Here is a 14,445-nt window from a genome sequence, read left to right on the forward strand (position 1 = left end):
TCATAAATATATAGAAAGAAACATGATTTTAGTTAGTAATAAAATGAATTCTCTTATCAGATTGAAAAGAAGGAAAGTAAAAGAAAAAAATAATAAATTAACAAATTCATACTCTATTCATTGCTGGTGCATTATTTCCCCACAAGCCATCATCCCCGAGGTTTGCTGCCCAAGCATTTACAAGGTCATCATCAAGGGCATCAGGTTCAGCAGCAGCAGGTGATTTGGATGATTCATAGATGAGGTCAGATATACCGGTGGCAACAGCTGGATCACTCAAACCAGTTGATGCACTAATATTGTGGCGTGTACGATAGATATCAATGAGCTTGGCACTGTAAAAAAATTTAAAAAACCCATATTAAAGAACGGCATCAATAACACAACCACAACAAATAAATGTTTCATGGTTTAACCAAAACATCGTGATTAAATCATGAAAGATAGCTCTGTAGATCTGTCATCTATATATTACAGTACAAAAAGGAGGGGATTTTGTGAACTTAGAAAATGAATTGTGAACTAAGACGAGAATAAAATAAAATGGAGGTGGATCATAAGACTAACAAATCCTAAACCAAAATATTTGAAAATTTATGCTCGTAACACTAAATTGCCCATCGCAATAACTCTAGCCCACGTTTCCCACTATTCAAAATAAGTAGCTCAGCACAGAAGCCACACTCAAAACTAACTAAATAAACATAATGTACATTCTACTGCTTCCCTTCTTAAGCTCCCTCCATCGGGGATGCTCTTAAGGATTTAATTTCTACAGTTGCACAATAAACTTGAGGATATAGAGCTCTAAATAAAGACCTAAAGTCAGACCTGCATAAAATGTTAACACTCAAAAACCTAAACGAAGTTTCTTGGCCCATTTTAAAAAGCTATCCCACTTCCAATGCACTTCATTTTGAAGAACTATCCCCACTTCTGATGCACACCATTAGATACAGCATGGCAAATTTGAATGGTTAATCTACAGAATGCACTTTAATAATTTAGTACCTTATTGGACCCAATGGGAGATACTTAGCTCTTGGAATATAACAAAACAATGAGACAAGGTCTAGCAGCCTTTCATGGGTTTCATATAATTTCTTCAGTTCATCATCAGTCCACTCTTTCTTAGTATTGTCATGATTACGTACTTCCCTAATCATAAGCAAAAGCTCACAAACATCAGTAATTAGGAACAGCAAATTTGGATCAAACATGAAATTAGGATATGGCTCTCACTTGATCAAATCATCCTGTGCTCTATACATCTCATCCAGAACCTTTATCATAGGACTTAATAAAACTCCAAGGCCTGTGCCACTAGCTCCTTGATCTTCTCCATTGCTAAGATGCATATCAGAGAGCTGTGACTGCAGACCACCTTGTGCCAGAGTGTGTAGAAACTCGTAAATCTGTAACCTGAAAGGTTCACCAGATCTAATTGCCATTGTTGTAAGAGCCTGAGCAGCAATGATTCGAATCTGCAAGTCCATCCAATAGAGAATAATGAAGAGCAATAACAAACAACCGAGCAGTAAAATATGCCCAAATATTCAGGGTTGAATATGACTAAAACTATGGGGAAGCCAACCAACATTGCAATATAATTATAATACACACCAATATAAATGTTCATAAAAATAGAGTGATGCCAATTAAAAATAACTTCAAACTGTGAGATAAGGGTCGTAAAGAGATAAATAAGGAAAATGACTCAGGTGAACTATACCTCCCAGCTTCCACTGAATGCACACCTCTGAAGCCTGGTCAAAGCTCCAGCTAGTGTAGGATTACGAGAACTGGCAGCAGCTACCATTTTATCAGCATCTAACATCATCAATGCAGTACCAGGAGGGGTAGCAGATTCCCAAGCATATTCGGAAGCAGCATAATTTGCATTCTCTCCAAGAAACCAAACCTAAAAGCATAAGTAGTCAGTACGAAGAGAAATTAACTTAACATGTGGTTGGGTTGCAGAAGCTGAATAAACAAGGTCTATACAAATAACAATGCTTACAGCAGCTTGGACTAGTCTTTGTAATGCAAGAGCAGACTTCGGATCAGATGCAGACACTCTGTCCACCGAAGTCAGACCAAGCATAGATCCTGGTTGGGGAGGTGGTAGATCAAGAACAATTGTGACTGCTTCTAAAGCTTTATGTTTCCCATCAGGACCAGCTCCAACAAGACAAGTCTGAAAACAGATTAACCATTTAGTAAATTATCCATTTATGTCAAATTCATAACTTAAACTTAACATTGATGATTATACGAACATGGGGATCTGTGTGTATGAATGCAGCTGTATGTGTATGGATGTGTCTCTATCTCTACTTATCATCATTTCACCACTATATTAAAAATAGATGCATATCAAACAAATAACAAATTCAAAAGTAAAAAGATATACAGACTTACTTTCCAAAGTAATTGTAGCACATCAGCATCAACCTTTCCTGGAACTTTAGTAGCAAATATTCTAGCAATTTCAAGGAGAGTAACAGCCATATCGGGAGAAGCCTTAAAAGACAAATTGAAATTAATGTTAGGGAAATTTTATGTTATCCATTTTGTTCATTTGTTTCTAAATTTTATGCATTCCTTTATGCATGAATACCAAAGCACACATCCACATTGCTTGTATGAAGATGTACAAAGTTTGCAAGGAAGGCTGATAATATGAACAGAAGTATGTCACAAAAATAGAAAATCATACCCCTCTCAAATCAATCGAACAATAATTTTCACCGAAATTCAGAGCAGGGACAAACCAACATTTTTCAACAAATGATAATCTAACCGAGAAAATATACTAATATTATCTCGTCCCTAAATATAAGACCTCAGTGAGTATACATGGGAATTACAAAAGTTGGTTGCAGTATTAAATTGGTTGTAGTATTAAATTTGTTGGTAATTAATATTGTTTTAAGTTTACTTTTTAAGAGGAAGAATTGGTTAATATTTTCATCTGAGTATTTATTTAATATTATAAATAACGACGTGTTAGAGTTGTAACAGGCAAGCTAGTAGTTGTCAATTGCAGTCTGTTAAGAATTAGTTAGCTTAGCTGTTGTCAGCTGTAATCTAACTAATTCTGATATAAATAGACATCACTGTTCTTATTGTAATGCATTGAAAATAATAATACATTGAACAGTTTTCTCTCAATTTTATCTCTTCTATATCTTTCTAACACGATGCAACTAATTGGAAGTACTTTGGCAAAGAAATAATTAATGTGGTTGAAAATTTCAAAGGGGTCTTATAAAAAGGACAGGGAAGAAACTCAAGAAATCCAAAATTTAGGGGCGGAGGTAGTATATACTCCCTCCGTTCCTTTATAAGTGTCACTTTCTTGCAAAAAATTTGTTTCTTTTTAATTGTCACTTGCAAAGTTCAAGGTAGTATTAATTGCAATTTTGTCAAAATTACCCCTAGATAATGATTGCAGAGAGAGAAAAAGTAAAATGAATGTAATAAATAATTAAGGGTATTATAGGTAAAAGAAGAATTATTGTTTGAAAAGTAACAATAATGATTAACTTCCTTGATATGTGTAAAAAGTCAAAAAATGACACTTAAAAAGGAACGGAGGGAGTACTACTAAAGAATTAAAAGAACAGACAAGTGTCAAGTACTATTATAAAATCATTCATAAGCTTTTCACTAACAGCTTAAACTAAGTTAAGAGAGTTAGCTTTTAAAGTGGCATTGCAGCCACCATGACCAAGAGGCCAAGAATTTGATCCTTCTATCACATTTTTCTAAATAAAGTTAAATCACAGCAAAATATATCCATGATTCAACCCTAAAGGGCTCTTTTTAGGCCTCCACCTCATAGCTTAAGCTTTTAGGAGTGTGGGCGTTTGGAACCCAAACAAATTGAAATGAAAGATAAATAAATAAATAAATAAATAATAAATCAAGAATATAAATTATTGAAAACTCAAAAGAGAATAGAATTCTCCCCAAGGGTTTCCCCTTCACAAAGGATCTCTCCTTTCACTCACAGGCTAACAACTGTACAGAACAATACCCTCCATCCATCCTCAAATTACTTATCTACCTAGTCTCCTCTTACTAAGTAAAACTCAAACTGTCCCTGACCAATTTTCCCTCTCTTTTCTTAAGAATACCATCTCCCCTCAGTTTCATACATGTTCGCAAGGCTGCAATTTGATAATTTTCCTTGCTCAATAGTACAAGAAACCAGATCCAGCCCCACGGGTGTGCACTATGCTATGGTGTGGTGAATGTAGCAGCGGAAGCCAGGTTAGTTAGAGTACCACGAGATAGAGACATCCCTACTTATTGTGCATGTCTACAGAAATTCGGCATAAAAGGACTCCAAAAACAACCCACTAGCCATTGCAAGAAGACTTGTGTCCGGCAGCTCCGACAGAGGTGGTAGGTCGATCAGACTGTCTTGAGACTTACATCATATTGCTTCCTCCTTTTCTTCTCCACACTCTGCTTTCTCTCTTTTTTGACAATACACACTATGCTTGTAAAGACAAAGTCTCATACACATACGATGTCAAGTTTCGATGATGACAAAAGACCATCATGCAAGTCTACGAACAAATGCATCACATTACTCACCATATCCTTTTCACGTTATCCTAAAGCTATTATGATCATTAAAGACATACAAACAAAGCGTGATCATGACCATATATATAAAATTCACTAACCACAGTTTTTCTGCAGATTTCATGGCTTTGAGTCGACCATAGGGGTCAGCTCAAAGCCCACGGGTCGGCGCAAGGGCTCTGCCCAAACTGGTGGGAGTCAGCGCAAGAACCCTATGCGTCGACGCATAAGGTCGACGCTTAACTCACGGGTCGGCGCAAAAATCCCTTGCGTCGACGCATGCAGTCAGCGCGTGCCCCACGGGTCAGCGTGCGCTGACCCTATGGTCGACCGTTCGCGCGCAAACTCAATTTTCTGAGTTATTTCAAAGTTTAAATTTCTGTTCTGTCTGTTTGGTTTTGTCTGTTACTATAAATAGAAGCAAAAACACTTCTATTAACTAACATTTGAATTTTTGAGTACAAGTGTTCAAGGAAACAAGAAAGAGTGAAATAGTTGTCAAAGATTCATCATCTTCATCTTCAACAGTCCAAAAAATTCATCAACTGCACACAATAACTTTTGATGCAAATTTGTGACAGTTTGAAGGTGATAAGGTTCGAGGTAGCGATTGAAGAATCGGGTTCGAGTTGAAGTCTTGACAGGTTCTTTCTTGAATAAAACCATTAGGGTTTTATCCTCCAATACCGGTTTGCGTTTGGGGGTTTTTGGACGGGTTGCTTCATTATCATTCAGCTGAGCGAAGGTAACTGATAAGAGAAAGTCTTCATCAGTTTAGTAGCGGGGTCGGTGATTGAGCAGTGAAGAATCCGGGTTTGATTGTTCTTGTTCGTGATCAGCCGGGCCAAGGGATTGAAGAACGGAAGGTTCATCAACGAGCGGCAGGAAACGGAGGTCAAACAGCAACAATCAAAGGTCTTGATTCATCTTGAATCAAGGGGAAAGGAGAAGAAGTATCATTCAACATATTGCGAAATTCTGTTGTTTACATACTCTGCACTCCTTGTAAAAACGATTAAACATCACAGGTTATATCTATTGATCATCTCAATTCTAATTTTAGAATTGAGGGCAGACGTACCCCGAAGCGAGGACGGCGGGGGAACTGCCTCATCAAATCTCTGTCTTCTTTAAATTTTCTGCACAAGTTAATTTTCAGCTTAAAATTTAAGTGATTTTAGTTTAAGCAATTTTCTGACAAACATTGATTTAAGTTGAGAAAGTGGTGCAAACTGTTGTTGGAATACTAAGTACAATAACATATTGTACTAGGAAAAATTGTATCACTTACTTAACTCAAAAATCACTTGGAGTGCTTGTGCACACCAAGTGTTTGTAATATTGCCTAAGCTAAAATTACCTTAAGTTTTCTCTTTGGTATTTTTGACTCATTGGAACTAGGCTTGCAAATAAGTGATCTAGATAATTGATTGTGCTTTGTGTGTAGTGAATTGTATCTCTTCTAATCAAATAATCCATTCGCTTAACGCATATCCGGTTTTCCAATAACGGTTCGTTTTAGACTAATTTTCCTCGGCAGCTTCCGCACCTAAAAACATTTTTAAACCAATTTTTCTTTTAAATTGGTAGCGCCGACTAAAGTTTTTAATTGGGATCTATTCAACCCCCCCTTCTAGATCCGTGCCATAGTCTAACAAGTGGTATCAGGAGCTCCGGTTTATTCCGTGCTTCAAAATATAACTTTGATAGAAAATGGCTAACGAACCTAAAGGGGCTTATAATAGAGCTCCCGTTTTCAATGGTGAAAATTATAGTTATTGGAAAGACTGTATGCGGGTGCACATAAATTCCATAGATAGAAAAATATGGAATGTTATTCTCAATGGTCCAATTGAAATAACCATGACCAATGAGAATAATGAAATAGTGCCTAAGCCTGAAGCACAATGGACCGATGATGATGAAAAGAAATACAACTATGATTGGAAAGCCAAAAACATCTTAATCTCCTCATTAGGGGTAGACGAATACTATCGTGTATCCCATTGCCCTACTGCTAAGGCCATGTGGGATTCACTTCAAATTGCCCATGAGGGGACGAACGATGTTAAATTGGCTAGAATCAATACACTAACGCAAGAGTTTGATCTCTTTTTCATGGAGCAAGGGGAAACCATTGCCGACATGCAAAAGAGATTCACTCATCTAATCAATCGATTACATTCACTAGGTAAACCTATTTCCAATGATGTTGCTACTAATAAAATCTTAAGATGTCTTAACAGGGAATGGCAGCCAAAAGTGACCGCCATCAAAGAGGCAAACGATCTTACCATTTTGGACTTAACAACATTGTTCGGCAAACTACAAGAGCACGAACAAGTTCTATTAAGCTTGGAACAACATGAAAGGAAAGATAAGAAAGACAAAGCCAAGGTGAGCGAAAAGAAATCAATTGCTCTAAAGACTTCCTCCTCAAAGTCTCAAGCAAAAGAGCAAAGTGATTATTCTACGAGTGACGAAGAAGAAGAGGACAAGAGTGAAGATATGGGGCTGTTCGTCAAACGCTACAACCGTTACGTGAGAAAGAACGGCATCCAACATTCCGAGAAAAACTTAGTTAACTTCCGGAAGCAATCTAGGTTCTCCAAAAATGATGACTCCAAAGGAAAAACAACTAGAGGGTCGTGCTACAAGTGTGGAAAGCCGGGTCACTACAAACCGGACTGTCCGATGAATAAAAAGGCAAAAGAAAAAGATTCATACAAATCACATAAGAAACCATCAAAGCCAAGGAGGGCATACATTGCTTGGGAAAGCGATAGCGACTCCTCCGATGATGAAAGCTCAAGTGATGAAGATGAAAATGCAAATCTATGTCTCTCTGCTCATCAAAAGAATAAGAAGAAACAGGTACGACATGCTAAATATGAAAATTCCTCTAGTATGTCTCATCATGAACTGCAAACTGTTTTTGAAACTCTCCACTGCGAAGCAAAAGAAGCCTTTAAAAGGCTTGCCTCAAATAAGAAAATTTTCTCTCATTTAGAACAAAAAATTCAAGAATCCGAAAGGAAACTTGAGGCACTTAAGGCTTCTATAGTGGAAAGTACAAAAACTAGTTATGAGGACCTTAAAAGTAGAATGATGAACTTTGGGTGTGATACTTGTTACATTTGGCAAAGTGAAGTAAGGAACCTAAAAGCCAAACTTAACAAGGCTCTTGAGCCCAAGATTACTTTTGCTATTGATAAATCAAATTTTCGAACAAGTATGGTTAATCCATATCAAAAGTACAAATATGTTATAAAGGATGAAGATAGCAAAAGTAATCAAAATGAAAAGTTCTCTTGTCTTTATTGTTGCAAGAAGGGTCATTCCATTGCTAAGTGTAGATTTAGGAGATTTTTAGTTCCTAAAGGCATTTATCAATGGATGCCCAAATGCAACCAATTTGCTTCTCACCACTCAGGACCCAATAAGCCATTGGGTACCTCCTTTTGTTAATTATCTTATCACAGGTACAATGCCTCGAGACTACCGAGAGAAGATGGGTTCTCGATAGTGGATGCTCAAGGCATATGTCAGGTGACATATCTCTCTTCATTGACTTCGTGGCTAAGAAGAAGGGATATATAACTTATGGTGACAATAACCGAGGAGCAATACTTGGTAAAGGTAGTGTAGGTAATCCCTCTTCCACTACTATTTCTGACGTATTGCTTGTCGAAGGTCTTAAACATAACCTACTTAGCATCAGCCAGTTATGCGACAAAGGATACAATGTATCGTTTTCAAAAGATTGTTGCAAAATTGTGCATACTGATGATAAGAAGAGCATGTTTAATGGTCTTCGTGTGAACAATGTCTATATGCTTGACTTAAATGAAGTGTCGTTAACAAGTGACAAATGTCTTGTAACAATGAATGAAGATTCATGGTTATGGCATCGACGTTTAGCACATGTTAATTTCGACTTACTTAACAAAATAGTCTCAAAAGATCTAGTCCTAGGTCTCCCCAAAATTAAGTTCACCAAGGATCACCTTTGTGATGCTTGTCAAAAGGGGAAGCAAACGAGGATCTCTTTTAAATCCAAAAACATCGTTTCAACAACGAGACCTCTCGAGCTTCTCCATATGGATTTATTTGGGCCATCTAGGATTAAGAGTCTAGGAGGAAACTATTACGGTTTCGTAATAGTGGACGACTTTTCTCGATTTTGTTGGACTATTTTCTTAGTAAGTAAGAGTGACACATTCGCCGCCTTTGAACGATTTGCTAAGCTTTCTCAAAATAAACTAAACACAAACATTGTTGCAATTAGAAGCGATCATGGAGGTGAATTTGAAAATCACCTATTTGAAGAATATTGCGGTAACCATGGCATTGATCATAACTTCTCCGCTCCACGCACTCCTCAACAAAATGGGGTTGTGGAGCGTAAAAATCGAATTTTGGAAGAATTGGGAAGAACAATGATCAATGAAAGTGGCTTACCAAAATATTTTTGGGCCGACGCCATTAGTACGGCGTGTTACGTTTTGAATAGGGTGCTCATTCGCCCCATTCTTAACAAAACACCGTATGAACTTTTAAAAGGGCGAAAGCCAAATGTCTCTCACCTTCATGTCTTTGGTTGCAAATGCTTTGTGTTAAACAATGGAAAGGAAAACTTAGGGAAATTTGATTCCAAGGCCGACGAAGGTATCTTCCTCGGATACTCTCAATCTAGCAAAGCATATAGAATTTACAACAAGCGATTACTTACAGTAGAAGAGTCTGTGCATGTTACCTTTGATGAATCCAATCCGAGAAACGTCGGAAAGGATAGTATTTTTCATGGTGCAGGTACATCTACCAAAGACATCCTCAATGATGGCGAGCGGGGATTGATCAACCCGACACAATCAAAATTGAGGAGGACAAAGATGTACACCATGATGAAACAGAAGTAGATCATCCGCCTTCAAACAATGATCTTCCTCAAGCTTGGAAGTCTTCCAAAGACCATCCAATCGACAACATTATCGGAGATATCTCAAAGGGTGTAACAACTCGGTCTAAGATAAGTAATTTCTGTTATCACTTCGCTTTCGTTTCGCAGATGGAACCTAAAAACCCTAAAGAAGCCCTACTCGATGAACACTGGTTTTTATCAATGCAGGAGGAACTTAATCAGTTCACCAGAAATGAGGTTTGGGACCTTGTCCCTCCTCCGCGAGATCATCGAGTAATCGGCACCCGATGGGTGTTTAGGAACAAGCTGGACGAAAACGGGGTAATAACCCGTAATAAGGCGCGTTTAGTCGCGCAAGGGTATAACCAAGAGGAAGGCATCGACTATGAGGAAACTTATGCGCCGGTTGCCCGACTCGAGGCTATACGCCTTCTCCTTGCCTTCGCTTGTGCAAAGGATTTTAAGCTATTTCAAATGGATGTAAAAAGTGCCTTCCTTAACGGTCACATAAATGAAGAAGTGTATGTCGCACAACCTCCGGGTTTCGAATCCCATGAGTATCCTGATCATGTTTATAAGCTAAAAAGGGCTTTGTACGGCCTCAAACAAGCTCCTAGAGCTTGGTATGAGAGACTAAGCAAGTTCCTATTAGATCAAGGTTACTCAAGAGGAAAGGTTGACACAACCCTCTTCATTAAACGTCAAGGAAAGCACTTGATACTAGTGCAAATTTATGTGGATGATATCATTTTTGGATCTACTAACATGAAACTTGTGAGAGAGTTCTCTGACCTTATGCAGGGTGAGTTCGAGATGAGTATGATGGGGGAGCTCACATACTTCCTCGGTCTACAAATCAAACAGCTCAAAGAAGGAACTTTCGTGAGCCAGACAAAGTATTGTTTGGACCTTATCAAGAGATTTGACATGGCAAAAGCTAAGGCCATAGACACCCCCATGCCTACGTGTACCAACTTGAACAAAGACGAAGACGGTAAGGAAGTAGATGTAAAACGGTATAGAGGTATGATTGGTTCACTCCTTTATCTTACTGCTTCTCGTCCCGATATTATGTTTAGTGTTTGCATGTGTGCAAGATACCAATCATGTCCCAAGGAATCCCATTTAAAAGCCGTTAAACGGATACTTCGATATTTATCCGGTACTCCGAAATACGGACTATGGTATTCCAAAGGTAATGATTGTTCTTTGGTAGGTTTTTCCGATTCCGACTTTGCCGGTTGTAAATCGGATAGGAAAAGCACAAGTGGCACTTGTCATCTTTTTTCAAACTCTTTGGTTAGTTGGCATAGCAAGAAACAAGTTTCTGTCGCTTTGTCAACCGCCGAAGCTGAATACGTTGCAGCCGGTAGTTGCTGTGCCCAAATCTTATGGATTAAGCAACAACTATTGGATTTTAACCTAAAACTGGAACGTATTCCCATATTTTGTGACAACACGAGTGCTATTAACCTGACCAAAAATCCTGTGCTACACTCTCGCACTAAGCATATCGAAATTCGACACCACTTTCTTCGGGATCATGTAGAGAAAGGTGACATCGTGTTTGAACACGTAAACACTGAAAATCAACTAGCGGACATTTTCACAAAGCCGCTAGCAAATGAACCTTTCTTTCATATTCGTCGAGAACTTGGCATCCTTGATATTTCGGAACGGGCAGTCTAAACTGCTGTTTACATCTTAAGCCTTAATACTGTACTTCTAACAAATTTCTGTTGTTGCAAGCACATGTCTAATGTTCACTAAGTCACTGTGGTATTAAGGTGATATCGTTCCTTTCTCTATATCTCTGCTAAAGCTCATGACTTCAAAATTTCATCTCAAAATGATGTGGTTTATATATATATTCCCTTAATATATCCATTTGGTTGTGTATTGTTGTATATATTGTTGCTTATGCATCAAACTAGTCATTGCATGTGGTAAACAGTGGAAAATGAAAATTTGTACAGTATGAGTCGACCGCACCAGGGTATGGTCGACGCATGAAAATTACTTTCTGCATATTTTCAAAAATCAAACAGTATGCGTCGACGCATACAGGGGTATGGTCGACGCATCGCTCGAAAATTCCGTTTTCCTGCAGAAAAATTTGAATCATCACTCATGCATTCCATCATTAACCGTGCATTTACACTCCACACCCTTCCAACTACCCACTACATTGTAACCTGCACCTACCCACTAGCTAGTGCTCTATATTCTTCCATCTTCCCAAAACCCTAACCTTTCCACTATAAATTGGGAAAAACCCTTCTCTTGAAAAATCACTCTCAAAACCCTCATTAAACCTTCTCTATACATCCAAACACTCTATCTCAAACCCACTCAAATGGCTTCTTCATCACGCAGACCTTCCGGCAAGAGACCACGTGAATCATCTGGTGTATCTCTTCCCATATCTGCCGTATCTCTCGTTCCACCTGCTCGTGTTGAAACCTACAACCAAGACATCGGTAAACGAAGTGTTGTGCAACAACATGCGTTCTACAGACTTGAAGCTGACCGTATGCACTTACCGGAAGTTTTGGCTCTGCTGAAGCATCAAGGTCTCCTAAATTTCTTGGAGTGCAACTCTCAATACAGTGAAGACCTTGTCCGAGTCTTCTACTCCGGTCTTCATGAGAAGTTTCGCGGACACAAACTCTCCTCCAAAGTTGGCTCTGTTAAGGTATCAGTTAAATCAAACTTTTGGAATAGATATTTTGATCTGTCTGTGGATGATGCCGGAAACTCCCTGCCTGAGGTGACTGATACTCACCACATTGATGGCTATGAGTTTAAGCGCGCATTAAATGACATGTTGGTACGGCCATATTCTGATGATTTTGTGCAGAGTGACATGTTCCCACGAACCGTCACTGCCGGCAAACTGAACGCCGGGGAAAGGATTCTTCAGTGGGTTGTCTCACGCATCCTACGGCCCAAGAAGGGCGGTCTCTCCAGAGTCGAACAGCCCGAAGTTCATTTGATCTATATTCTGAAAAATAAGATACAGATCAACTGGCCATACTACATTGCCAGTAGAATGTATAATCTTAGGGATTCCGGACGAGGAACTGCTCTCGCCTACGGATCGTTCATCCAAGAAATCCTCACATCAGCAAATGTTAGCCATCCGTCCTTCCCGTTAACATCAATCACACCTGACAAAGAGTTTAGCACAAAGACCATGTCTATGATGGGTTATCTATGGTGCAAGGAGCGGAAGCAATATAAGTTTGTTAGAAGATCAAATATTCCTGTAAGGGATGACAGTGATGATAGTGAAGATCAAGAAGATGAAGTGGAAAGAGAACAAGAAGAAGAAGCAGAAGAAGAACAAGAAATAAGGCACGATGATGCTTTCATTGGTGGAGATGAAAGTCCTCCACCAGTTGACACGCATGACCACTCCGGCTCTGCTTGGGTACAGCAGCCGGATACATATGAAGAAGATGCTCCACAGTGGGGTGGCTGGGGTGAATGGCAACATTCAGGTTGGACAACTCAACGTGAATTTTACCAGCCATATCACCAGGTTGAGGAAGAACTTCCTCCATCCCCTCCACATCAAGCTGATTCTTCAGAGCTGTTGGCGATGATGCAAAGCATGCAGCTTGCCCAACAAACATTCATGCAATCTCAAGATGACCGACTTGCTCAAATTAACAGTCAACTTCAGACCCAAAATGAGCGGCTCGACAATCTCTCCACAAGCCTAAATGAACGGTATGCAGATTTGGATCGGCAAGTCACCGGTAGTCTTAGGCATCTGGAAGGTGTTACTGATTATCTAGAAACTCTGGCTGACCCCAGCAGAAATCCAGGCGTATGCTACCATCCTGGACACCGTCACTTAAGACAATAGCCATTCATATGCACTTTACATGTTGCTTGTTGTTTTTGCATGTATTTTGTTGTTGTTTTGCCTGTTTATGCACCACAACTTCATTATGTATTTTCTCATTCGTAATTAATGACTAGTGTTAAGAAATGATATATGTGTGATATTATTTCGTTGGTATCTACTACTGCCTGTGAATTTATCGTTGCAACCTTGAATAATTACTCTGTCTCTCTTTTTGATGTTGTCAAAGGGGGAGAAAAATGCTGACATTGCTGACAAACTAACAGTCTGACAAACTGCAAATGGCCTTAGATTACAAAAGAAAGGGGGAGTGTGCAAAATGTGTCAATGCTGCATGATGTTCGTCACGCTGAGTTATACGGGTTGTCATCATCAAAAAGGGGGAGTATGTAAAGACAAAGTCTCATACACATACGATGTCAAGTTTCGATGATGACAAAAGACCATCATGCAAGTCTACGAACAAATGCATCACATTACTCACCATATCCTTTTCACGTTATCCTAAAGCTATTATGATCATTAAAGACATACAAACAAAGCGTGATCATGACCATATATATAAAATTCACTAACCACAGTTTTTCTGCAGATTTCATGGCTTTGAGTCGACCATAGGGGTCAGCTCAAAGCCCACGGGTCGGCGCAAGGGCTCTGCCCAAACTGGTGGGAGTCAGCGCAAGAACCCTATGCGTCGACGCATAAGGTCGACGCTTAACTCACGGGTCGGCGCAAAAATCCCTTGCGTCGACGCATGCAGTCAGCGCGTGCCCCACGGGTCAGCGTGCGCTGACCCTATGGTCGACCGTTCGCGCGCAAACTCAATTTTCTGAGTTATTTCAAAGTTTAAATTTCTGTTCTGTCTGTTTGGTTTTGTCTGTTACTATAAATAGAAGCAAAAACACTTCTATTAACTAACATTTGAATTTTTGAGTACAAGTGTTCAAGGAAACAAGAAAGAGTGAAATAGTTGTCAAAGATTCATCATCTTCATCTTCAACAGTCCAAAAAAATTCATCAACTGCACACAATAACTTTTGATGCAAATTTG

At 39.1% G+C, this 14,445-nt stretch overlaps 1 protein-coding gene across 2 annotated transcripts in view; it reads right to left on the minus strand.

The window, feature by feature from the left end:
• Positions 1–14,445, minus strand: part of LOC127100469 (uncharacterized) — a 30,998-nt gene that overhangs the window by 1,939 nt on the left and 14,614 nt on the right. For both annotated transcript variants that reach the window (XM_051037674.1, XM_051037675.1), the window contains 6 exons: positions 2,422–2,523; positions 2,021–2,197; positions 1,733–1,921; positions 1,243–1,484; positions 1,012–1,158; positions 113–335 (listed from right to left, as the gene is read on the minus strand). In XM_051037674.1, coding sequence (XP_050893631.1) covers positions 113–335; positions 1,012–1,158; positions 1,243–1,484; positions 1,733–1,921; positions 2,021–2,197; positions 2,422–2,523 — 1,080 coding nt within the window. The remainder of the gene's footprint in view (positions 1–112; positions 336–1,011; positions 1,159–1,242; positions 1,485–1,732; positions 1,922–2,020; positions 2,198–2,421; positions 2,524–14,445) is intronic.

The sequence above is a fragment of the Lathyrus oleraceus genome, chromosome 7, assembly GCF_024323335.1.
Source record: "Lathyrus oleraceus cultivar Zhongwan6 chromosome 7, CAAS_Psat_ZW6_1.0, whole genome shotgun sequence".
In the NCBI taxonomy this organism is placed as follows: Eukaryota; Viridiplantae; Streptophyta; class Magnoliopsida; order Fabales; family Fabaceae; genus Lathyrus; species Lathyrus oleraceus.